The sequence below is a fragment of the Dunckerocampus dactyliophorus genome, chromosome 4 (assembly GCF_027744805.1).
Source record: "Dunckerocampus dactyliophorus isolate RoL2022-P2 chromosome 4, RoL_Ddac_1.1, whole genome shotgun sequence".
NCBI classification, from domain to species: Eukaryota; Metazoa; Chordata; class Actinopteri; order Syngnathiformes; family Syngnathidae; genus Dunckerocampus; species Dunckerocampus dactyliophorus.
The window spans coordinates 26,983,476-27,010,684 of NC_072822.1; the positions used below are offsets into that span (position 1 = coordinate 26,983,476).

At 40.3% G+C, this 27,209-nt stretch overlaps 1 protein-coding gene across 4 annotated transcripts in view; it reads right to left on the bottom strand.

The window, feature by feature from the left end:
• The window catches only part of unc5db (unc-5 netrin receptor Db), a 258,492-nt gene that overhangs the window by 130,187 nt on the left and 101,096 nt on the right, over positions 1 to 27,209 (bottom strand). For all 4 annotated transcript variants that reach the window (XR_008569990.1, XM_054772926.1, XM_054772927.1 and 1 more), the window contains exon 2: positions 11,701 to 11,916. Coding sequence is in view for 3 of the 4 variants with exons in the window: in XM_054772926.1 (XP_054628901.1) it covers positions 11,701 to 11,916 (216 nt within the window). In the remaining variant the exon portion in view is untranslated. The remainder of the gene's footprint in view (positions 1 to 11,700; positions 11,917 to 27,209) is intronic.

Sequence of the window (27,209 nt, forward strand, 5' to 3'; positions counted from 1 at the left end):
CTTCACTGACACTTAGCAATGTTGACCGGTAATTGTAATGTTTTATTTTAACATGCAAACAAGTTACATTGGAATACATCACATATTACAATTCACAGTTCCACCTGTCCAAAAGGAGTAGGAAGAAGCAAAGCTTATTTAATCCTACCCACCCATCTATTTTACATCAATTGCAATACATTTCTTCACTTCCTGTATTCCAAATGCATCTTTTCTGGTTGAAATGCCTAGGAAAATGATAAGGTAATCTAATAATGTGGTAAAATAGTAGTCAAAGTTTTTGTTACTGTAACTACTCCATATGACAATCAGAATAAATAAGACATAACAGAACATACAGTACTTGGATAATGGGTGAGTACTGACAATGAACTCACAAGAATGAAGAGTTAGTAATAAGTGTAGTAGTGATTAGACATAGCATAGCATAAAATAGAACAGAACATAGTTGGGTAACGGGTGAGTACAGACAATGTACTTACAAAGGAATGAAGAGTTAGTAGTGAGTGTAGTAGTGTTAGGTTTTTAGTGTTGTTCCCGCGTACAAGTGTTGTAAGTTAAATTTTTGCCTGAGGTCATATCCCTTTCTAGTTAAGAAGAATTGTATGACATTTTTGGGTAGCAGATTATTGTTTACTTTATGCCTAATTTTAGCTGTTTGAAAATGAACTAGATAAGCAAATTTTAATAATTGTGATGTTAGAAATAGAGGATTTGTATTTGTATTTGTATTTGTATGCCCTCTATACGCGGCATTATGGATCATCCAAACTGATCTTTTTTGCAGTACATTTAGCGAGTGAAGTTTACTTTTATAGTTACTTCCCCATATCTCCACACAATAAGTTTGATATGGTAATACCAGAGAGCAATAGCGAGATAGAGTGATTTTTGGTCAAGGAAGCATTTTGCTTTATTCAATATTGAGGTATTTCACGCTACTTTATGTTGCATATTTTTTATGTGGCATTTCCAGCTGATCTTTTTATCTATTATGCCACACTGGAATGTATTTTGGTTCACTCTTTCAATGTCCACTCCATCAATTTGTATTTGCGAGTAACCGGGAAATCTTTCTTGATATGGAATGGTGTGGCTGCCATATTTGTAAAACTGAATAGTCGTTATGCTGCTGGTTTTGGCCTTATTCACATTTATATGTGCACTGTTGGGGTTTCTTTTTCATTTTGCCCCAGCTACTGCCTTTCCACACATCTGCTGCCAATAGCTTCTGACCTTGAACTCTCTCTCAAGCCTGGATTATGCTGCTGCGCCACGAAGTCAGCATATGCAACCCCAGTTTGCTCTTTTCCTCAAAACCCTAGTGTATTTACCAGTGTTGCCAACTTGGCGACTTTGTCCCAAAATCTAGCGACATTCCAAACCCTCTTGGTGACTTGCGTCTGTTTAGGCTCTCAGTCGTACAGGAGTTGTCCATCCAAATTAAACCTCTGAGGTTTAATTTGGACCCTGTGTTCAGCAGGTTACTGAACCAAAACCCACAGCTCTTAGTCTTGCAAATGAGGTGAAGCCAGGGCCGAGCCAGAACAATAGATGCTAACAAGCCAGTATCAGAGTCGTTCATACCCAACTCAGGAAACGACACTTCCCTTTTATCGGAGGTGTTAATAGCAGGAGAGGATTATACCACTACTCCGCCCAGGCTTAGTGTATGGAACCAGTAGGAGGAGGGTGTTGGCACACCAATTCTGCCCACTCTTACTGTATTTAAGGCCTAGGCTACCAGCACTTGTTAGTTTGCTGACGAAGCTCTTCGGATGAGGAGCGAAATGTCCGACACCTTCTTCACAGAAGTACAGATGACGTCTCAAGAAGCCTTTCCGTCTTGGTGACTTGTTTTCTCAAAAAAGACTAGCGACAAATCTAGCAACTTTTTGTGGCATCGTTGGAGAGTTTTCTGGTATTTGGGGACTTAAAAGTGAAAGCGTGTATTGTTCTACAGTTTCTGTTGTCACACAACAGCAGGGGGTGCTGCTGAGACGTCCGCCCCACCCTAAAGCAGTCACAAGGCGTCATGGCACTGTCAGCTCCTGTGGCACACTGAGAGCATAATGGAGCTCTACACATTCCACTGTTGCCAACTCCTCATTAAGAAAAGCATCTACTTGCTGACCTAGATGATGTCATCGGCTAATTTGGATATAATTTGCATATGATGTTGTAAAAACAAGTGAGTAAACACCTTAATTACACCTTAATTACATGTAGAACGACAAATAAGCTTGATTCTTGGTTTGCTAATTTACCTAAATTTGCTAAATTTGCAAATTTTTGCCATAACTTCATGAAAATACAATTATTTAAATATTTTATCTCTTTACCTCTCAAAGTCTAGACAGCATAGTAATTACACCCAGCCTTGCCTCCAGCCTCCACCTCTTATCTTGCAGTTAGGACTACTTGTTTAATTTATCACACCATGTTTTTCCATCACACATTCTGACACTGACAGATAAGTGACCGAGTCCGAATGAAGTTTGAGAGTAATGAGTAGTAAATTAATGAAGCTTAAGAAACATTTATGCTTTAGATCCCACTCTGTAAAACACCCTGGCTGCATCGCGCCTTGCGCATATGTGATTCATGGACTCGTAGTGACTGTGAGTGCTTTGGGGCGAGTCGGACCTCTCATCAGCACCTCCTGCTCCTGAGTGACAACAAAAACTTTAGAACAATACTGCTTTTAGTCCCCAAATATCAGAAAACTCTCCAACGATGCCAGAAAAAGTTGCTAGATTTGTCAGTAGACACTTTTGACAAAACAAGGAACCAAGAGGGTTTGGAATGTCGCCATATTTAGCAACAAAGTTGCCAAGTTGGCAACACCGACGGATCCATGAATCACGCATGCGCAATGCCGCCGGGGTGGATCTTGCCGTGTTTTACAGAGCGGGATCTAAAACCTCAATATTTCTTAATCTTCATTAAATTACTACTCATTACACTCAAGCCTCATTTGGACTCCATCACTTACCTGTCAGTGTGATGGACGAATGATGTGTGATAAGTTAAACAAGTAGTCCTAACTACAAGAAAAAAGTTTGAGGCTGGAGGTGGGTCCGGATGTAACGATTACGCTGTCTAGACTTGGAGAGACGTTGGCCGAGATAAAACATTGAATATATTTTTAAAAGTCTAAGCTCCTGTTGTGGTGACGTGCACCCTAAAGGCTGTGATTATTTGTTGTACATTATTTCCTGTGTGGCGAGCGTCTGGTGGCCGGACCTGCACCCATGGGGCCCGGTCAGGCACAGCTCAAAGAGGTAATGTGGGCCCCCCCCTTCCATGAGCTAACCACTTGTGGGAAGGACCGAAGGGGTTGGGTTTAGAGCGAGCTGGGTAGCAGCCAAAGGTGGGAAACTTGTCAGTCCGATCCTCGGCTGCAGAAGCTAGCTTTTGGAATGTGAAATGTAACCTCTCTAGTGGTGAAGCAGCCTGAGCTGATGCGTGAGGTGGAGAAGTTCCGGCTAGATATAGTCGGACTCACTTCGACGGACAGCAAGAGCTCTGGAATCAGTCCTTACGAGAAGGGCTGGACTTTATTCCACACTGGAATTGCCAGAAGTGAGAGGCGGCTGGCAGGAGTGGCAATTCTTGTTTCCTCCAGGCTCAGGGCCTGTACTTTGGAGTTTAACCTAGTGAACGAGAGGGTAGTTTCCTTTCACCTTCGGGTGGGGGTATGGATCCTGACTGTTGTTTGCGCATATGCGCCAAACCGCAGTTCAGAATACCCGTGCTTTTTGGAGTCCTTAGAGGGAGTACTGGAGAGTGCTCCCTTGGGGGATTCCTTTGTTCTGCTGGGCGACTGCAACGCTCATTTTGGCAGTGACAGTGAGACCTGGAGAAGCGTGATTGGGAGGAATGGTCCCCCTGATCTGAACCCTAGCGTTGCTTTGTTATTGGACATAAGGGTCGCAGTTCGATGATTGACTTTGTGGTCGTGTCGTCGGACTTACGGCCACGTGTTTTTGATACTTGGGTGAAGAGAGGGGCGTAGCTGTCAACCGATCACCACCTGGTGGTGAATTGGCTCTGATGGTGGGGGAGGATGCCGGTCAGACCTGGCATGCCCAAACGCATTGTGAGATTCTGGACCACCATCCGCTGTCTCAGGATTGGGAAGCAGTGCACAGTCAACTCTGTTTATGGCTGCTGACCTCGACTCGAGATGTTGTGGACCGTTGGAAGCAATACTTCGAAGACCTCCTCAATCCCACCGACACGTCTTCCAATGAGGAAGCAGTGCCTGGGGACTCCGCGGTGGGCTCGCATTTGTCTGGGGATGAGGTTGCTGAAGTGTTCAAAAAACTTCTCGGTGGAGGGCTCCGGGGGTGAATGAGATGCTGTGGGTGAGTCTTGGTTGACATGACTATGCAGCATTGCTCGGACCTCAGGGGCAGTGCCTCTGCATTGGCAGACCGAGGTGCTGGTCTCCCTTTTTAAGAAGGGGGACCGCAGGGTGTCTTTCAACTATCGTGGGATTACACTTCTCAGTTTTCCTGGTAAGGTCTATTCAGGGGTTCTGGAGAGGTAGATCCGCCCAATAGCTGAATCTCAGATTCAGGAGGAGCAGTGTGGTTTTCGTCCTGGTCGTGGAACTGTGAAGCACCTCTACACTCTTAGCAGGGTCCTTGAGGGTGGATGGAAGTTTGCCCAACCAGGCTACATGTGTTTCATGGACTTGGAAAAGACATTCGATCATGTTCCTTGAGGAATTCTGTGGGGAATGCTTCGGGAATATGGGGTATCAGACCATCTAATTCAGGCGGTTCGTTCTCTGTATGACCAGTGCCAGACTTTGGTTTGCATTACCGGCAATAGGTCGGACCCCTTACCTGTGAGGGTTGGACTCTGCCAGGGCTGCCCTTTGTCATCGATTCTGTTTATTACTTTTATGGACATAATTTCTAGGTGTAGCCAGAGTGTTGGGAGGTTCCCGTTTGGTGGCTGCAGGATTGGGTCTCTGCTTTTTGCAGACAATGTGGTCCTGTTTACTTCATCGAGCCGTGACCTTCATTTCTCACTGGATTGGTTCGCAGCTGAGTGTGAAGCGGATGGGATGAGAATCAGCACCTTCAAGTCCAGGTCCATGGTTCTCACTTGGAAAAGGGTCGGGGATGAAATCCTGCCCCAACAGGAGGAGTTTAAGTAACACTGGGTCTTGTTCATGAGTGAGGAAAGGATGGAAAGCAAGATCGACAGGCGGATTGGTGCAACATCTGCAGTGATGGTGAAGAGGGAGCTGAGCAGAAAGGCAAAGCTCTCAATTTATCGGTCGATCTATATTCCTACCCTCACCTAGGGTGGCTGAGCTCTTCCTTAGAGGTAAGGTGAGAAGCACTGTCATCCGGAAGAAACTCGGAGTAGAACCGCTGCTCCTCCGCATTGAGAGGGGCCAGATGAGGTGGCTTGGGCATCTGGACTATGAGACTATGTCTCTCAACTACCTTTGGAACATCTTGGGATTTGCCGGGATAAACTAGACGAAATAGCTGGGGAGAGGGAAGTCTGGGCTTCTCTGCTTAGGCTCCTGCCCCCGCGACACAATCTCGGATAAGCGGAAGAAGATGGATGGATGGATAGATTTTTCCTGTGTGTATATGACACGTTCAGAAGGTATACAGCACACCTTCACGATTCTCATTTAAATTGAGACTACTGCTGTTTTGGTCAGGTGGCTGTTCTAATAGTAGTGGCTACACTGCTGCTATGTGTGCTGTCAGCAGTGGGAGGCGATGCAGACTCACATTTTTACACTTTACAATAATAGCTTGCGTGGTACTTCTTTAAATGATTAAAAAGATTTGTTGCATTGCCGGTTTGAACATTGGCTTGATTTGCTCCACATCACTTTAGATACCCAAATCACGGCCACACAACCAATACTGAGTAACCTTTGTTCTCAACAGTAGCCTCAACTTCGGAGGATAACTCCAAGTCACGGCTAACATCTATTTCGCTGCCCTAAGGTCTGCGTTTAGCTCCATGTTTGGTCAGTCTGCTTACTTTTCCGGTAACTAGCAGCAGCTGACAACCAGCTGATCACCATAATCGACCTGAACTGTATCGCTATCACCAATCACAATCATATAATCGCCCAGCCCTACAAGACAGTGTTGGATGGCGTAGTGGCTTCGCTGGAGCATTATCCAGGCTTCACTGTGGCCCATTTACGTTTAATTTCATCACCCTCTCAGACTGATTGCAGGATCCAGTGTCAGATTGTTGTTCAGCTGCATTCTCCTGACAGCTTTCTATCACGCAGCCCCACTACCCTGCAAACACTTCCCTGCTGATCTGAGACCATAATTGCAGTGTTCAGCAATCGTGTGAAGAGCAGTGAGGAATGAGTCTGATCCTCCCCCTGAATGTGCATTTCTTGATGATAGAGAAGTTGAAGAAGGCATCACGGACTCTCGCATATGTCCTTTGCGCGCCTTCATCCATATATACCCAATATAGGACATCACCCGCGACGTCACCCATGCAGTATATTCAGTGACGTGCCATGAGGTTCATGGCTGGTGAGGCACTGACTCCTTTTGGAGTTAATGTTAATACATGTTACTCATTAAGAGGATAACAAAAAAATTAAGAGATTTCTTTCCATACCTTTTTATCTGTATGTGAAGTACATGCACCCTATCCTTCTCCAGGAAAAGCTCTGACAACCTCTATCCTGGCAGTCAAATTCATCTATTCATCAAGCAGAGCATAAAAATATCTTGCATTTGACCCAAGGCTCTCTAGCTAGTCTTGCTGTCGAAAAATAAACAAAAATCATGGAAGGATGGCAGTGATGAGCACCATCCAGCTCAAGCACGCTCCCACTCCTTCAGGATGAAGCTAGTACTGCAAGCGCCTCCACATATGACATTGCTGTGTATTTTATTGTTCAATTAGCGAGAATAATGATGTCACACTTCCACTGAAGACAAACACAGGATTTAGAAAGTCATGGTGTACAATAAATGTTTCTGTAACATTATTGGCGACAGGCTGACCAACAGAAACTGGTGCCATGATCCAACTCAATGTGCACTCATATGGCCTCGCAAAATAAGATGACAAGAGACACGCGCGGCAACCTCATCTTACTTTCTGCCTGTATTTGATCAGGAAATGTGCAAATTCATCAACTTTTACTAAAGAAAATGCTAAAAATGATTGGAATCAGACAAAATACATTTATAATACAGTTTAATGGAGAGTTATTAATTATTTCATTGTATCATTATTCGTGAGGCTTTGCCTCCCCTGACTGCACATCACTGGACGTCATCTGTGCATCACTCTCTTTAACAAAACCACAGCGTCGAAAGAGCTTACTGGATAATGCATCTCCATCACAATTCAAATAATGTAATGCCTCTGGTCTGGCCATTACATTGTATTCACCCTGCAAGAAAGGGAAATTCATATTGATGAGATTAGAAAGATTAGAAAGAAATCTCATTTTCTCAAGAGGTCTCATTTCAGATGAAAAATCCATTGCTATACATTGCCCAGGATAGGTTGAGGGGTTGGAGAGATTGTTGCCATTGTTTAAATGTATTGCTATCACAAGCTAAACACAATTAGAACATTGGGGTATCTGTAGATTGTCCGGATCACAAAATGCCAATTGCTTTCTGCTCGCCTTCCAATCTGTGCCAGAAGTGTTGGATAGAGGAACACAGTGAACAAAATAAGGCTTCTTCGTCTGATGGATTGACAACAATGTTGAAGTTGTCACTGCAAGGCCATACAGGAAAAGCTGAGATTTATGATTACACCCTCAGGCTTTAGATGGTTCTTTTGATTTTAGTTGTGTATTGAGGAATATGCATTGATACCCATGACCATACTGTAATTGGCTGGAGGACATTGTCAGCTTTTCAGTACTTGGTGATTCATCAGTCTAGTTGGTAAATAAGAGATGCTATCAGGTGTTCCTGGTGGCATTGAGGGCCCATGCTCTCATCAATAACATTCCAATTCGTTGCTGATCTCCACCCCTGATTAGCTGGAGCAATTCAATACACAATGTTGCTGACTATTCCTGAGCCAGAACAAAGTGTTGCAGTTAAGACTATGCTTATCTGGTCTTGTGTTCACGACTGATAAGGTGAACCGATGCCATCGATGCGAGACGGGCTACAGCGAGGACATCCTCTGGCCGCTGTAATTGTTAATCCACTAGGCCCTGATGATCGCAAGGAGGAGATCCAACAACCTTGACACATTATGAATGTTTACATTTGAGGAGCATCACAGATTGGGCACATAGGTGCCCTTTCTCCTGAGTTCTGCAGGTGGAACAGCAAAGCCGAAGGTCTGATGGGAGCCACTCATGCTTTAATGATATGCCCATCCCCCCCACACACTGTACTTGTATTGATTCTAATGAGCTGATGTCTTGGTGAACCATTTCTGAACTGGAAATATTATGTAAGCTCTAAAAAACAGCATATTCTTCATTTAACAACACTAAGCTGTGAGACTTTCATCGCAAGTCATCTATGCGTGTCCAAAATGTTTTTAACAGCAAAGCTGGAAGGTGGTTTTACGTTGCCAACACTAAATTAACTTTACATTACAGTTCTCCCGCATACAAAGAAGCGAAGGTTAAATTGCACATTTTGCCATAATCAAGCTGACAACAATTTCACACCACAACAATCACAGTATAAGGAACTTTAAGTGCAATTAAAGCCACTTTTCCGTGGAGAGAATTTCAGGAACACAAGACAAAGAGCTTTCTCACATTTTCTAATCACACAGCATTCCAACTGAGGTAAAATGTCTTTATTTATCAGAAGTCCCTTCAGGAGGCATGAGTCAGTTCCTCCAACTTGCTCACATTCGACAAAAACTCAATTTGTATAGTACACCACTGTAAACAAACTGCATTTCATGGCTTAGAAGTTGTGACATACACACTACCCCACGGGGTGTGCAAAAGTTAACTGTGTATTTGTTTGAGGAAGCTAATTGTGTTACTCCTGAACTGCTGCACACAAAAGGGTGAAAATTCGGCAAAACATGTACCCTGACAGGGTTCCCTCTGCTACGGTTTATCTGCTAAATACAGACATGGTGGGGATGTTATTAAACCCCAACATTTGACACCTAACCCTTAGATTGGTGTTCTCACACAGCTCAATGCTTGATGCAAAACTTTAGCCGAACTACCAACACATTTGGTATACAGCTTTTAGGCAGGGGCGCTTCTCGCCACCGGGCAAGGCAGGCAACTGCTTGGGGCCCCAGCCCATTTGGGGGCCCCCGAAGGCTGACAAATTTTGAACCTCTACAGCAGTGGCACCATGCAAAGGGGTCCCCTGGGCCCCAACATACTCTAGAATAGCCTCTGCCTTCAGGGAACTGACAAGCATGTGTCTGTAAAATGTGAAATGAAAACATGGACGCCATCAGCAAAAAACATCTATGAAAGGCCACAAATTGGACTTTGTGAATAATTACCCATAAGCCATTGACCAATTTTTTCTAAAAATGTTAAAACTTTACGGCTGTATCTGAATTACTTATAGAGTAATCCCTCACTGCTTCACCCTTTCACGGTTTTTCACAAATATATTAATTAATAAATCATCCTGTTTCATGGTTGTATACGGCCTTTTAGTTAAAAAAACATGCATATTTCAGCAAATTTACAAATACATATTTTTTTTGCCTAAATTAAGCATTGTCAAGCATAAAATACAAATATGAGGCATTCAGAAGACACATTCAAAGACGTGATGATATGTAGTATTGTACTATACTGTAGTACTGTTCGGTGAAACACACTTGCACTAGATGTGATCACCGCTACAACAGGCTTTCATTGTAAGTTCATAACATGTTAAGGGAAATTTCCTTTAACGGCAAAATTTTTTTGATGCATGATTAAAGTGCGCACATCCTGTTTGACCCCTGGCCCACACCGTAGTTTGAGGAACAGCAGCGGAGAATGTGGAGCCACAAGCGGGAACAAATATTGATTAGAAATGGACAAAGAAAAGGGTATTTTGAATGGTGGGTTTAGCTTCTAAGCAGATGGCTCTTGCAAAAAGACTAAAGTTATTTGTATTTACAATCACTCTGAGGTGGGTTGTCACGGAGTACGTCGACTGGCAGAGAGAAGTAAAAGGGTTTTGGAGCACTGACAGTATTATTTTTATTGTCATTTATACAGTGGCATATGAGCGTCCCAAATAAAGGGTGTTTTTTAGATGCAAGCCGTCTCTCGGCTGTTTTTTTTGCTTTGAACTGCAAGCTAAAATTTGGTTTACAAACTGCTAGCTACAGCCAGGCATGGCTGAGGACAGCTATTTGGGGGCTTGTGTCAATGTGACCATGACTGACGAAGAGAATGGATCTAAATAGCATTAGGAGCGCCAGCATTAGCAGCGTTTTTTAACACATCAGCAAAACACGCGTACATTATAGCGATTTATCTTATTTATTATGTATTGTGTAAAACTATCATAGGAACAACATCAAATTAAAAGCACTAAATGAATACAGAGCCACCATCCACCAGTATGAGCCTCAAGTTTGTTTTCAGACAGGTGCACTGCACAAATATGCACATTAGCACTCAATAAGGTCATCAAATCTTACCTTTATGCATTCCCACATAGTATCAGCATTGGGACCAAATATGAGGTGAAAGACAAAGGGGGGAAATACAGTATAGTAGTCTATCTGTTATATAAAGTTAGACGGTGTGTTCAAGGGCCGTTGGACAAAGTGGAAAAAGTTGCCCCTCACACCAAACATGGGGACCCCTGCCTCACAGCATGCTTGGGGATATGATGTGCTCTTGTACACATTTGAAAATACTGTAAGAATGCCACTATTATGGAATTGGCTTCTTTATTTTATAATGTAAGATTACTGCCTACATTAATGTAATGTAACCGTTGAATTGTACACTATATCGAATCGTTCTGTTTTTAAAATATATTGTTTTTAAATCGTATCTTAACCCGTGTATCTAGATGCGAATCAAATAGTTTACAACAGAGATTTACATCCCTACTTATTATAGACAAGAACTTCTTTCTAGCTGTGATTAATTTTGATTAATTATGAGTTAACTATGACCAAATGTAATTCATGATTAAATATTTTAATCGATTGGCTGCCTATCATATTATGTCTACTATATTGGACAATAGGAGTGAAAGGTGACTATAGGGGTGTTATTTCATGTCTAGAGGGTTCTAATAATGTAAAAAAAAAACATATTTAATAGGTCGTAAACTGGTGCTCTTTGCTCTGACTACAAAAATATTCCATTTGTAAATAAAGAATTATACTTTGTGGAAATTCAGTTATCACAGCCTGGTCTGGACCAATTAACTGTGATAAATGAGGGATTACTGTTTACTTTTAAAGCACGATCCATTGGGGAAACCACAGATGCCATTTACAGTCGCACGGCTGTATTTCACTATGAGCATTGTCAAGATTGACAAAGACTCATTAACCAGTTCCTTTCTGGTTAGTATGCAAACTGTGTAGTGAGATTGTCTCGTTTATTTATCAGATATGATATTGAATTTGTTGCGAAAAAAAATGTCAGTATTTCCAGTATTAATTTGTGCATGTCTATGCTACATATAACTCAGAGGTTATTCCCATCTGTGGAAGTATGGTCTGTAATGAGGTCGCACAGCTTCATCTTACCAGTGCTGATGTCTTTATACTCATGGGAAAAGTGCTCATTCTGGTGAACCCATTCTCCATTGCATTTAAAGAAGATCTGCAAGGCAGGTGTGGCTCGACAGCGCAGTTTAATGGGATTGCTCTTGACTATGTAGGCGTCCTCTGGCTCCTGGATGAAGTGGGGTAGGGTGCCCTGCACTGAGGGCTGGGCTCCTGACTGAGCATCCCCTGTTGCACCTGCAAGCAAACAATTAAGTTAATCGACTGAAAACAGCGTCATTCACAATAAACTCCTCATGTGCATACTGTTTTATTTTGAACAGTGTCAACAGTGACAGTCAACAAATGTAAAACGATTGCTGTTTTGAATTTCCCATCCATCAAACAATACCATTTCAGAGGTAATTGTACACAGAGTACAAATCCATTCCATTAGAGCAAAACCGGTCCACTCAGAGCAATTTGCAGAAGAATACAATCACAGCAAACCAAGTGGAGGGGAATCAAGAGGAGTATGATTAGCCAAATTGTGGCTGTGGAGTCTGAATGCAGAGTATCTGACACATGGTTCTGATTTTGGTGTGTAGAAAAACAGATTTTTTGCTGCTGACAAACTGCCACTGTCTGTTGAGAGACAGTTCACAACAGTAGATCCCCGCTTTCGCAGGGTTTACATCACCAGCAAATGCCACAAAAACGTAATTTTATACGCCCCGTGGTTTACTTGTGACTCACGAATCCCACCTCAAAAAAACGTCCTGCAAGCTTGACGTTGACGTTTTCGAATCAACATTTGCAAAACAAGTGACTGCTGTAATTATTAGATTAGATCCAGCTCCAGAAGCGGCCCCTTCTCTTTTCAATTAACATTGTTCATTCACAACACAATCCAGGTTTAAGCCTCACACACCCTTTTTAAACACAAAATGTACAGGTACTCACCACTAATGAATTGTAATGTGACATTATCAATGAACAGATGGAATCGGAGCCACAGTGTAGCTGGGCACAGAACACAACTATGGTGTGTCCAAGGGCCACTGAACAAAGTGTGAAAATTAAAGCTTGACGAAAAAAAACAAAACATTATTAGTGATACATAAAGACATAAACATGTAAAATTGTGGGCTCCCTAACAGTGGTACAAGTATGCTGTTTTATCACCTAAAAGGTGATAAAACTATTTTTATTATCCAAGTTATTCTACAAAGTCATTCCACACATTGAAATGTACAGATTTTTCTAATTAATTAACATATTAAGGAAAATTATACACTATTTTCCTGTTAGGTTACATCCATCTTCACTGTCAATGAATAACATTATCATTTTACCAGGTAGTAAATGAAAACTATTATATGGTAAAAAGCAATCAATCAATGCAGATGTAACTTTCTAATGCTGTAATATCAAATGCAGCCCAGCAAAGGGACGTAGGGCTTTGCTCGGTGGGAGTGCAGTTTTTCTGTATCCATCTATCACCACATATAGAGCCAAGCCATTATAGCAAATATCACAAGCTGTTTCTGCACATTGGGGTTGTCTTCCTCCAAGCTCTTTGCTGTATGAATTATACATCACCTGCCTCAAATGTGTTTCTTCTGAAGGATTTTATTCTTTACAAAGAACACGTTATTACGACACCATGTAGATGATTAACAGTCTCCTCTTTTGGCAAACAGTTGGACTTTCAGGCCTGAAAGTGTTTTGTTTCACCTGGAGCTATTTGCACCCTGTCGACATACACGACATGTTGCTTCCCATCTGTAACATGTGTCTTGGGTGAACTATTAACAGCAAATTTTCTCCTTGACAACGAGGTAACTCTTACATGAGGTGGTATTATGTATAAAACCTTAAACTTTATAAATACTCAAAATGCGCTGTCAAGACTAGGTGGGCAGGCGTTAGAAACTGGACCGAAAAGAAAAGTACCATGTTTTCCAGATTATAAATCGTTCCAGAGTTGCATCATTCATAAAATATATCATGAAGAGGTAAAAAAACGTAAGTTGCACTGGGCTATAAGTCAGTATTTATAATGGAGCTATCATCAGAGCGAGCGTTTGTTTTTGGAGTGACATGGCGCCGTTCCTAACAACATTATAAATTCACAAGAAAAGAAGACAAAGCCAGAAGGAGGGTGCAATGTTTACACCAACATGGAGCTACACAAGCTGAAATATATCTATTTTTTAAAGTCCAGCAATGCCTCATTTATCATGGGTTATTGGTTACAGACCGGCGATAAGTGAATTTCCATGAAGTAGGATTTCTTATTTATAAATTAAATATTGTCGTAGTTAGAGCATTACGACCTTCTAGTTTTTTGTTTTTTTTTACCATTATAAAAGCCTTCCAGACATGAAATAAAACACCTACAGTCTCCTTTATACTTCTATCAACCAACATATTAGACATAATCAGAGAAAATAAGCCATTTAAGACCTAAATATGACTCATGCTTGTGTGTGTTGTAATAAATTTTTTTTGGACATGTAAACAGGAAGTGGCGTCGGCGGTTCAGTGTTGAGTTTTAGTAGTCCGTTTTATTACTATAATTATGATTATTTTTATTATGTTGTTATTGTGCCTGATGTGAGATAATTCAGACCTTCCATAAAAGCCTGATCTTCCGGCGATGAAGTCTGGTGCGTGTGATACTAGTGACACCGAATGACCAGTGTAGAATACTACATTTTATCAATGTCTTTTAATGCCTTATACAGTGTTTGTGTTTTAGTTTATGTCAACATTTTTGTGCATAAAAATGCTTAATTTAGATCAAGAATACGTAAAATTTGCTTAAATACGCATGTCTTTAAAAAAATAATGATAGGTTGTTGTCAACCACAAAACAATCATTTAACAATTAATTGATGTTGGGAAAAAACTCAATAGCGTGAGGGTACGATGTTCAAACTCCAAGGCGGCGGAGGACGACTGTATATGGATACAATAAAACCTTACCTGTTAAAAAAATGTTCTCGAAAAAGACACTCCATGACATGATGGCTGGATGCACCCAGGTGTGTAGATATGTATCAAAAAGCTCTTTTTTAACACCAAAACATAATTTTTGTATTCACAAATGAATGAAAAGAGACTAAAAATCATACGTGTGGTTTTAGTTAGTCATTAGCTGACGCAGCAGCTACAATCTCCAAGACAGACATGATTAGATTACTAGCAAACACACAAACATGCAAATGTTGTTGTAATTTATTTGTACAATTGCTAATTGCTAATAAACATTAATGCCAGACTGATTTGCTAGAGAACAAATTATGTTGTTTTTATTACTATTTACTTGTGGCTTGAGACCTCCAGTTTCCAAAAACAAGTTTTTCCAATCGCGTTTCCATGTTAGGAGGTTCTGATTAACCCAGAATACATCCTTGCCCCTGATGAAGTTCTGATAATGTTTGTATAACTATGCTTCTGTCCTGTCCTTTGGGGAGGGCACTCGTGTAGACTCTCAAGGATATATTTCAACCACCTTCCCCTACGGCAGAACAAATATGATAAAAGACAAATTTGTCGTTGAGCAGTTTATTTCTTCTCTCCAACGGAAATGTTCCTTTTTATTTTTACGGTTTTGTTGCACGCGACAGAATATTAACTTAAATACTTCAATAATATAAATCAGCTACTTGGTTTTGAGGCAGGTTACTACTTTTCGGTACATATCCCTAATCACGTTTACTATTAAAATATATCCGAGACTAAAGCGATTACATGGAATCCAGTTTTTATTCTCATCGCAAGTAAAACGGAAACAGTTCAACCAGGGATAAACATGTTGTGAAACACCTGAAGCATTAGTTTATCGTCTGTAATCTGTCACACAATCCTGCCGCCATGATGAATAAAAAGAGGCCCAACACATCCAAGACATGCTGCCCTTTTCTTCACATTGAACAACAACTAATGATGTACCGTGTCCTGTCACTTTCAAAGGTAGAGGATAATTGGAACACGGTAGCAAAGTATGCCCCATAAACCTGTATTGTCCCATTGGATGCTGGATACTCATAAATATCATCCTTAATGAAGAAAGTGACTGTGCCGTCAATAAGTCACTAACTTCCTCATTAGACTGATTAATTTTAACAGCGGCTCTGATGCTCCGCCAGTCCCAGATTTCCACCTGACTTCACACGAGGTGTGGTGCAGTGGACCTGCAGCTGATAAATGCACCGTGTTTAAATCTGCATACGGGGACACAGGCGACATGTCAACTAGTTGACGATGCCGGAGAGTCAGGGGAGCATGTCGAAACAAAACATTCAAATGATCAGTCATTTATCATGTCAGGGCAACACGACCTGAGCTTGTACTTGCTTGGGTAATGAAGTGTAGTACCGCTGGACTTTTATGTGATAACTCACTGAAGGCTACACTCTTCACAGAATGTCAGTGTTGAAATCCAAACAACAAAACATGGCAAATGATTAAAAGACTTTCTGATTCAAAAGCATTTTTAAGTCATGCCACTTGTCTTGCCAGGTATTTATACAATGGCTGTGTGTTGGGTCATTTTCGGTGGATACAGTCGTCCCTTGCTACATTGTGGTTCGAACATCCCACTCTCACTCTATGGCGTTTTTTCAAAAATGTATCAATTAATATGTGATCACTGTTTTGTGGCTGAATACCAGCTATTGTTAGTAATATATATATATATGCATATTTAACCATATTGCATGTATTCTTGGCCTAAATTAAGCATTTTCAAGCATAAAAATGGCTAAATGAACAAAAATAAAACTATGAGTTATTCAGAAGACATGATATGTAGTGTGATAGCTATGACTTTTGTGCACCTATAAGGAGTGGGGCCTGGGAAGTGACTTTTGTGATGTCAGTTAGGTAGAGTTGACCACGCTTAGCTGGGTGTTAGCAGCAGTGGAGCAAAGACACTGGTGTAGAGAGTGCAAGTGACTAAGTGAGTGAGTTGTGGCCGACAGCAGCTGCTGTGTGAATGTTAACTGCATATGTGTTCTCTGCTTGTTAATAAAGACATTTGAAGTGCATCTTGAGTCTCTCCTTAATCACAAACAACGGCATTACAGTAGTGTTCTACACTGGTCACTAGGTGTCACTAACGTTACTTTGATGTGTCAATATAGCCACCGCTATGTTATGTCGTATTTTTTGTATTATTTCTACTCTATTGGGTAATATGAGTGTAAAAGTGAGAGTTATTTCATGTGTAGAGGGTTCTAATAATACAAATACAAATAATTAGAAAGTCGTAAACAGGTTTTCTATGCTCTAACTAAATATTTCATATATAACGAAGGAATACTACTTTGCGGAAATTCACTTGTCACGGTCAGGTCTGGAACCACTTAACACGAGATAATACACGAGAGCTTACTGTACTGCTAACAAGCAGTACATTGACCGGTCTTCAGTACAGTGAAACTTCAGTTAGCATATGCCCAGATTAGCATGTTTTTCTATTTACTTTGAAATTTATGCCAAAATTTACTATGTTTGTGTGTTCACATGTTTGGCTTTCTGGAACAGATTCATTGGATTTACATTATTTCTTATGGGAAACATTTCAGTTGGAGTACGCTTTGGTTAGAGTCAGTAATCATGCTAACCGAGGTTCCAATGTGTTAATAAAGATGTGGACGGACTACCATTGTCTGACACAAGAATGGAGACTATTGCCATGAGATTGTACACCGGCCACAGTATCACTCACTTTATGACTAAAATGGTCACTGGGCAACTTCCTGAAAATTTGACTTGACAGCACAAAACTCCTCACCTAGCCAGTCTGTTTGATGGTGCTGGCCATTATTATTTTATAGAGCTGCTCAACAGCCAAAATCCTTTAAAACCACACATTCTTCCGCTCACATTCACAAATTCACTGGGGATCGCTCATGGATTTTTGCTGGAGCAGAAATAGGCAGAGTGCAAGGATGAAGAGCATCAGCAGTATGAGCATTGGCCTAAATCGTGAGCACCCTCACAGCGTTTCAGCAGGAGTCCACCTTATTTGAAAGGCAGCCAGTCAGGAGATGTCAGACTAATCCTTGACACTGAGGTAGAGCTTGTGGCAAAGCAAAAGTGCATGCAAAAGGCTTTGCACAGCACAGACCACTGAGTGAACCCCACAGGCTATGAGGATGCAGTAGTGAACTTTTAATATAGAATCTTAACGTGGAAGTTGAGACCTTTCTAGACCGTTCTCACCAAGACTCGCCGCAGCCTCATCTCATGCTTCTGCCGTGTTTGCAAATTTAACAATTTCTCCATATGAAAATCTTCAAAATTATTAGAAACATACAGAAAATTTATTCATGACACAGTTCAATGGACAAATATTAATATTTATTTTGTTATTACAGTAATCCGTCGTTTATCGCAGTTTACTTATTTCCAACCCATCTGTGATAAGTGAATTTCCGTGAAGTAGGATTATTGATTTATAAATGGAATATTTTCATAGTTAAGAGCATATTAAACCTGTTTAGGACCTTCTAAATAAGGTTTTTAACATTATTAGAGCCTACTAGACATTAAATAGCACCCTTATAGTCACCTTTACACTCGTATTACCCAATACAGTAGACATAATAAGAGTAAATGAGCCGTTTAAGACAGTTTACCGAGAAGGAGATCAGAATGGGTGGCAGACAGTAAGTGACGTCGAGGGTTCAGAGTTGAGTTCTACCTAGGGTGGGTTACTGCCTCAGAAGTAGCCAGCAATAGCCCGTGTTTGGGATTATTGTGCCTGTTGTGAGATATTTCAAACCTGCAATAAAAGCCTGTCCTTCCGGCGATCAATCTGGTGCTCGTGTGTCTCACTCAACATTACAGTAACATTACTGTGACCTGTGTAGAATACTACATATCATCACAACATCTTTGAAGGTACAGCATCTACTGAATACCTTATATTTGTATTTTGCTTCATTTTGCCATTTTTCTGCACGGACTGCACTCTGTGAATACAAACATTAAATGGCAAAAAAAATGGATATGAAGCTCATAAAAGCCTGGAGGGAAACAAATATGTTAACACTGTGGAGGTTTTGTGAGTAGGGCTGAACAATTTTAGGATACAAATATTTCTTTAATTTTCTGGCAAATATTGTGATTTCATTCAAACACAATTTTCTCCAAATCAAGCTTCTGTGCAGTTTTCAGTGCAATGTACAGTAAGATTTACAAAGGTAACAGAAATGACATCATACAATCAAAGCATTTAAAAGCTATTATTCTACTGCAAGGATGAAAACTCAAGGTATGAATTGCTTCCAAATGTATTTACTCAGGGCTGCAAATAACAGTTAATTAGTCAAGGCATCTGAAGCTTGTTTGGACTCATCAAATAATTGTTTAGATAGACCAAATCAATGCGAACCAAACACAGTTGGTGGTTTGATCTGCAACATATCAGAAAAGAGGAAAAACTCATCACTGTTTTCCAAAGTCAAAGCTGATGTGTGTGAATATCGTTTTGCCTAAAACACAAAGATAATATGTCTGCTTTCACATGAGATGCTGAAATCAGCGGATATTTATATTTTTAAATCAAAAACAATTATTTGAATACTAAGGTCGATTCATTGATTAATTGATTAATTAAAGCTCTGCATTCCAGAAACATGTATGTACATTCTTTAATATCCTTATCCTAGCCAATGGTAGTCATTACACCTGAATCCATTTCAAAATACATCAAAGAGGACCATTGCCTTACAAGAGGGTGACACAGTGTTTCCAGATACAGAACTGTGTTGCATGATATCGGCAAACAATGTTCTAACTCCCTGAATCTATGCTGTAGTTAAAGCTTCTTACATGGAGTGTGATCAATTTTAACAGGTTGAGCAATACGGGAAGCAATTACACGCTCTGTTGTGGCGAGGCTGCAGTTTCAGAGGTGGGATCCCCAGTGATTACAGAGCAGAGATCTAGAGCTTTGTCAGTTATAGGTTGTTTCTGTGAGATCGTCTTGCTACAGCAAAGGCCCCAGCAGCCTTCTGGACCTGATTGACGCAGACAGCCTCTGACAGATATTGACAAGCTGTTGCACTTCCCAGAAAGGGATAAGAAGAGTGGGAATCAGAAGGAGAAGCAGAGGCCCATGTCAGTGCAAGCAAATTTCTTCTTCGCCTCCCGATGAAATGTCTGGCTTTGTACACTGCCTGACCAAAAAAAAGGTCATCACCTGAATTTAACTAGGCAAATAGGTTTGGGTTTGCTGAAGTTGGTTAGGGCTATAGGTTCAGCAAAGTTATGTGCTCAGTGAGGTCAGCTCACTACCTGAAAACTAGTACAATGAATGACCAGGTTATTTCATCAATGGATATTTTCTTCCCTGATGGCACTGTCATATTCCAAGACAACAATGCCAGCATTCTTTGCTCAAATTGTGAAAGATAAACAGACTGCTCATCCAGATATCTTTGTTGAAAGTCGCAAGTAAATGTGCATGCAATGCTTCGTTTCGGTTTCGGTCTCAGTTATGTTGACAACTGCATACGTCGAAGTCGGTAAGTCGGAGCCAAAGGGGCTTCGACATAAGTGGGTTACACTTTACTGTATACAAATAATTCCTGAATCAAACAACTACAGAAGCAGGAAATAAATGCAAAAGGTATAAAAACAAGCTAACTAGCATCTTACCAGTGTGCAAAAAAAATAATCTGTTCAAGATTAGAGACGAACAAAAATGAGATCAAACAACATGGTACATATTAAACATATTAAACAATGTTATCAACAGTGGCTCTAGGAAAGCAGACAACCTTCAATATTTCAAAGATGAGACGACAATAATGATGAAGTAGCTAAAGGCTTCAATAACCTGAAAGGAAAAACATCCCCAAGCCCTGTTCGGGAGGGGCGTCTGCAACAGCCGAACCCGTGAGGGAAAGTAATAAAGTTATATCGCAGTGCTCTCATCATTTCCACTAAACTACAAGGGAACACATCTGCTATTTAAACACGTATTTGGAGGCAAAGCAATGCAAGTTAATCAAGGATCGCGGACGTGTCGTTTACGTATTGACTGCACTCTGACATTTATGGATGCGATTTACAAACTATAACATCAGTGTGCCAACAGTGCCATCTTTTGGTGGAAAGTATGAACTGCACATACTCAAAAAAGCCAGTTTACAGTTGTCCCTCGCGCCATTGCAGTTCAGACATCGCTCCCTCACATTTTTCAAAAATGTGTTAATTATTAAATGATTGCTGTTTCGTGGTTGACTACGACTAATATTAGTCAAACAAATGTTGCATATTCGTGTCCTAAAGGAAGCATTTTCAAAGATAAAAATGTTCTAAATGAACTAAAATACAAACAAGGCAATACAAGACGATGAACTGTCTACACTGGCCACGAGGTGCCACTAGTAACAGGCACCAGACTTGTTTGCCCACAACAGGCTTTTATATTATTTTATAATTTATCTCACAACAGGTACAATAATACCATAATAACAATAGTCATCATCATCATCATAATAACAACACGGGCTACTGTTGTGACAGTACTCCACTTTCACGTCCACATGTCCGAAGACATTTACTGAAACACATGGATTAAACGTCTTATTTTCTCTGTTATATCTACTATATTGGGTAATATGACTGTAAAGGTGACTATAGGGGTGTTATGTCATGTCTAGAGGGCTCTAATAATGGTAAAAATTATACTTAGAAAGTCATAAACAGTTTTTGTATGATCTTTATGATCTAAATACAAACATATTCAGTTTATTAGTATTGAATCCTACTTCGCAGAAATTCATTAGAAATTATCACGGTATGGACTGGAACAACAATAATGTTCATACATTACACCCCCATGGAATAACAACACAGCCAAACGATAAAAGACATATACAAATATATATTCTTGCAGACTGATTTTGTGTAAAAACACAGATAGACATTTCAAGTGCCATTTTCATCTGCTCCATTCATTGTATCGCAGAAGATTAGCGTTCACCGCTGTTTGCTTATTTTCGACTATTTCATGTCTTTATTCAACACACCATGCACACTCACACGAAGATATTCACTTGATAGTAATGTAATATTTTCAAGTGAATTTCAAAAACACCGTACCAAACGAGCCTTAATTTTGTTTTCAAACGACAAGATGATAATAGAAATAGCAACAACGTCTTTAAGTAGCTGTTATCATAGTGTTGGTTGAATTTTGCTTTCTGTTTCACCATTATCTTCATTGGCCTGGTGATGTTTTTTAAGAGCCAAGTTGAGAAAGCTGGTCAAGGTGTCAGTGGCCTGTAGGCCTGGTGTTTTGGGACCCCTGGTCTACAGTATAGTATTAGTGGTACAGCAAAGCCACTCTATGATAAAATACCATTTTGTAGTTGTAACAAAATCCAATTACAAGGTGGTCACAAAGAGGAACAGCACGTCGGTGCTGTGGAATTATTTGGATTTTAAAAAAGATGCTGCTGCGCGGTGTATGTTTACCCTTCACAGGGTAAAACCACAAAGGTGTTCCAGCACTTTGCATTTACCACAAAACCAGGGAAGTGTTACATTTAGCATAATAATGAATAATAATTTAATAATAAAAAAATATATAAATAAATGTATACTAAATGTATACTAATGTAAATTTATACTAATTATCAAATTACTTAAATGATTAAGAAATATGAATATAAAAATGAATATAAAAATAATTATTAAAAAAATCAGCTCACATGGAGCGGCAAAAAAAACAAAATACAAAGCCTTTACCATAAAGAGGAGGGCTAGAATAAAAAAAATTAGTATAGATTTTTGGCTGCAGAAAAAAAAACAACAGGAGTGCAGCAGAATGTACCTGTTCGAATCCCAGTCAGGTTGAATGCAACACAGGAATACAGTAATGCCTCAATTATCACAAATAATTGGTTCCAGACCCGACAGTGAAAAGTGAATTTATGTGAAGCAGGATCTCTTCTTTATAAATTGAATGTTTTGATAGTTAAGAGCATGCAAAACCTGTTCAGGACCTTCTAAATACAGGTTTTTAACATTGTTAGAGCCCTCTAAACATGAAATAATGCCCATATATCACCTTTACACTCATATTACACAATATAGTAGATACAATCAGAGAAAATAAGCAATTTAAGAAAATAAGTAATAATAATAATAATACTGTACATAAAATCTGTGCCCATGTGTGTTGCAATAAATTTGCTCTGGATGGCTGGAGGACAGGAGTGAACTCGGGGGTTCAGAGTTGAATCTTGGCATGGGTTACGGCTGCAACAGGAGCCTGTGTTATCCATCCATCCATCCATTTTCTATACCACTTCTCCTCATTAGGGTCGCGGGGGCATGCTGGAGCCTATCCCAGCTGACTTCGGGCGACAGGCGGGGTACACCCTGGACTGGTCGCCAGCCAATGGCAGGGCACATATAGACAAACAACCATTCACACTCACATTCATACCTATGGACAATTTAGAGTCACCAATTAACCTCACATGCATGTTTTTGGAATGTGGGAGGAAACCGGAGTACCCGGAGAAAACCCACACACACGGGGAGAACATGCAAACTCCACACAGAGATACCCAAGGGAGAATCGAACCCAGGTCTTCGCGATCTCCAGGCTGTTACTGTGTTGGCCAACGTGCTAACCACTAGACCGTGCGGCCCACCTGTGTTATTATTCGGATTATTATGTTGTTATTATTATTGTGCCTTTTGTAAGATATCTCAAACCTACAATAAGTGTCTGTTGTTCCAGCGATCAAGTCTGGTGTTTGTGTGTCCTACCCAACATCAAAGCAACAATACTGACACCTACCTAGTGACCAGTGTACTACATTTTCATCATGTGTCTTTTGACTGCCCTATAGTATCTTAGTTCATTTAGCCATTTGTATGCTTGAAAATACTTAATTTAGGCAAAACATATGTAACATTTGCTGAAATATGCATATTTTTAACTAATAATAGGCCGTATCCAACCAAGAAACAGCATGATTTAGTAACATACTTTGAAAAACCGTGATAGTGAAGCTGCACAATTTGAAATGCAAAATGGCAAGAGACGACTGTATATATCATCTTTAAAAACAAACAAACAAAAAAACAATACTGGCCCTCACAGTGTCTGACAAGAAAAATTCTGTCAAGTTCGCTCCCCGCTGAAGGCCCAGCTACCACCACTGCTGTACAGTATATGCTCCTGTTCATACACTACTTTAGTCAGAATGCTATACCAGAAGTATCCAATGAGCAGAGAAACTTGCCGCAGACCTTTAAACTACATACTACACTGTAACACTGACAAAATAATGAAGTTGGGCTGGCTGTAGAACCAATTCTGCCCTTATTGCCATTGGCAGACAGCGCTGCAGAAAAAAGCCAAAACACAAGAATATGCGGCTCAGCAAATAACCAAGCTTCTTCTGAACCTACTGGTAGTAGTTACTGCCCCGTGCATTACAGCCGTGACCCAGCAGAATAGCACACAGTACCTTTTTCTTGCAATGACTTTGCAATGCAAAGGGGTAAAGCCACAGTTGGGTTCTTTTTATGTTTCAGCAATGAGCAGTTTCATAAAAATGATATTCATTTCAAGAATTCAACTTGTTATATTATGTATCAATATTTTATTAATATTTTTAATATTATTATCACTCAAAGACTATAGACTATTGAAAAGTTATTTTTTTAAACCCAATGTAATTAATTTTGTTTTGGTCATATCAAAGCTATTAATGATGCCTGCTGAGGATAAACTAAAAATACAAATTAAAATCACATTATTGGAAAGAAAAACAAAAACAAAATGCAAGTACACACTGCTTGTCCACAATTATTTCTGATCACTTCTTTTTAAAAAAAAGATCATTAATGCCATGACTGCAGGTGACTGCGAAATGGTTTATTAATTAATGTCTGGTGTTTTAATGGATTCTGAAGGTCTTGCCAGTAAACTGCATTCTCATCAGCATTACATTTTGTTCTCATGTATAAACATGAGGCGTCAGCTGCCCTAATCCTCACAGCACAGCTAAATCAATTTGCCTTTTATTAGACTTCAAGTCTGTGAGCCAATGTTCTTGCAGGAAATACTGATGACACTGTTTAACATATTACAACACAACCCATCTCAGTCATGGGATAGATTGTATCTCAATTAACTTCTCCTTTATTAATCTGCCCCCCCCCCCAAAAAAAAAAAATATATATATATACTGCTCAAAAAAAATAGAAAACACACTTTGAAAACACATCAGATCTAAACTGGGGGAAAAATGATCTTGAATATCTTTCCTGATAATAAGTGGGTGATGTATTAGTAACAAAATGATGCCACATAATTTGATAGAAATGAAAATGATCACCCTATAGAGGGGGGAAATCAAAGACACCCCAAAAATGAAAGTGAAAAAATGATGCAGCACACTGGTCCATTTTGCTAAAATGTCATTGTAGCAACTCAAAATGATTCTCAGTAGTTTGTGTGACCCCCACGTGCTTGTACGCATGCCTGACAACGTCGGGGCATGCTCCTAATGAGACTACGGACACAGTCAGCCCCAACAAACTCACAAATAAGCTCCTCACACTTGGCCTGTCACCCTCCCTCTGTAACTGGGTGTTTAACTTTCTAACAGGCAGGCCCCAGTCAGTCAGAGTCCACAATCGCACATCCAGCTCAAGAATTGTGAGCACTGGGACCCCACAGGGGTGTGTGCTGAGTCCGCTCCTCTACACGCTCTTCACCTCCGATTGCGTGGCCTCCCAGAACAACACCAGCATCATTAAATTTGCGGATGACACTAACAAGGGTGAAAACCTTCAAGTTCCTTGGCACACACATCAGCGAGGACCTCACCTGGTCTCACAACACCCAACAAATTCTGAAGAAGTCCCAAAGGAGACTGTACTTCCTGAGAAGACTGAAGAAATTTGGCATGCCCACCACAATCCTGAGTTGCTTCTACAGATGCACCATTGAAAGTGTCCTTACCGCCTCCATCACTGTTTGGTACGGTAACTGTACAACACGTGATAGGAAGGCACTCCAGAGGGTGATCAAGACCTCACAGAACATTGTTGGGGCAGCCCTCCCCTCACTGCAAGACATTTATAAATCTAGAGTCCTACGCAGAACACACAACCACATCAAGGACAGCACACATCCACAACACTCATTCTTCACACTCCTACCGTCAGGCAGACGCTACAGGAGTTTGAAGTCCAGGACCACAAGGCTGGCAAACAGCTTTTACCCACAGGTCATCAGGGTTCTCAACAAAGCACTCACACACGCCGCACGCAACACACACACACACACACACACACACTCATAGCACTTTTATTTATTTACTTATTTATTTATTTATTCATTTATTTGTATTATTTATCTATATTAATGTCTCTTCTGTTGTTGTTGTTGTTGCTTAATTTATTGGTATTTATGTTTCTTATGTTGGTATTTATGTTTCTTATGTTCTTATTCTTTTTCTTGTGTTTTCTTTCTTTTCTTGGGAGAATGAACAGAATAAGAATTTCATTGCATAGTATAACTGCCTGTTTTACTATGCATATGACAATAAAACTCTCTTGAATCTTGAATCTTAAATAATCAGTTACTCATCAACTTATCGATTAATTGTTGCAGCTCTAGTTTAGGTATACTACGAAGGTTAATTTGATTCTTTTTTCACCAAGTTTTTTTTTTTTTTTAGAATTTATGTAACTGAATTTATTTTAAACGATTTGATGCTGAAAATGTAATTGAATAAACATTTTAAAGCAAAATATGTGTGTTTTGAAATTCAGTTTATAAAAATTCAGTGTATTGTGTTTACTTATGTCAGTGGTTCTCAGTTATTTTCTGTCATGCCCCCCCAGGCAGAAATGTCCCCACCCCATTTCAAATGCAATTGAGAAAATAATCATATCTATTTATTTATCTGTACTGTCAGACTGAACTCGAAACTGAAACTAGGGAAATGCAACAAAATGGAGAGCTGTGAAGCACACACGTGTATTTAAGAATCAAATTGCATGTTGAGTACGATAAATTTGTACATTCTGGCAGGGTCGCACTAATATTAAAAGTCCCCAGGGGGCCCCGTCCCACTATTTGAGAAGCCCTGACCTATGTTGAGCTTCTGCTGAAGGCTGACTGTGAGACTCTTGTGTGTCTCACTCTTTCTCGTTATTTAGTTTTCTACTTTCACCTGCCACTGCCCTTGTCTTCAGTGCATTTGGGTCCACCTGCGTCTGCCTTCGGCACCCCACTTTCGCACCCCAGCTTTTCTCCCCTCTCTGTCTTCTAAACCCATATCGTCGAGTGTCTCTGCTTCCCTGTGTCCTCTACTCCTTGTGTTGCTGACAAGAGGAGCTGCTGTCATCGTCTCAACAACTCACAAATGAACTTTTAACTTTTAACCTTTGATCTGGATAGCCCGAGCACCTGGTTCTGTGGCTGTCCCCCAAAATAACCAAAGAGAGCCTGGACTCCTCCCAGAAAAGGAGCCTCTTGTACCTGG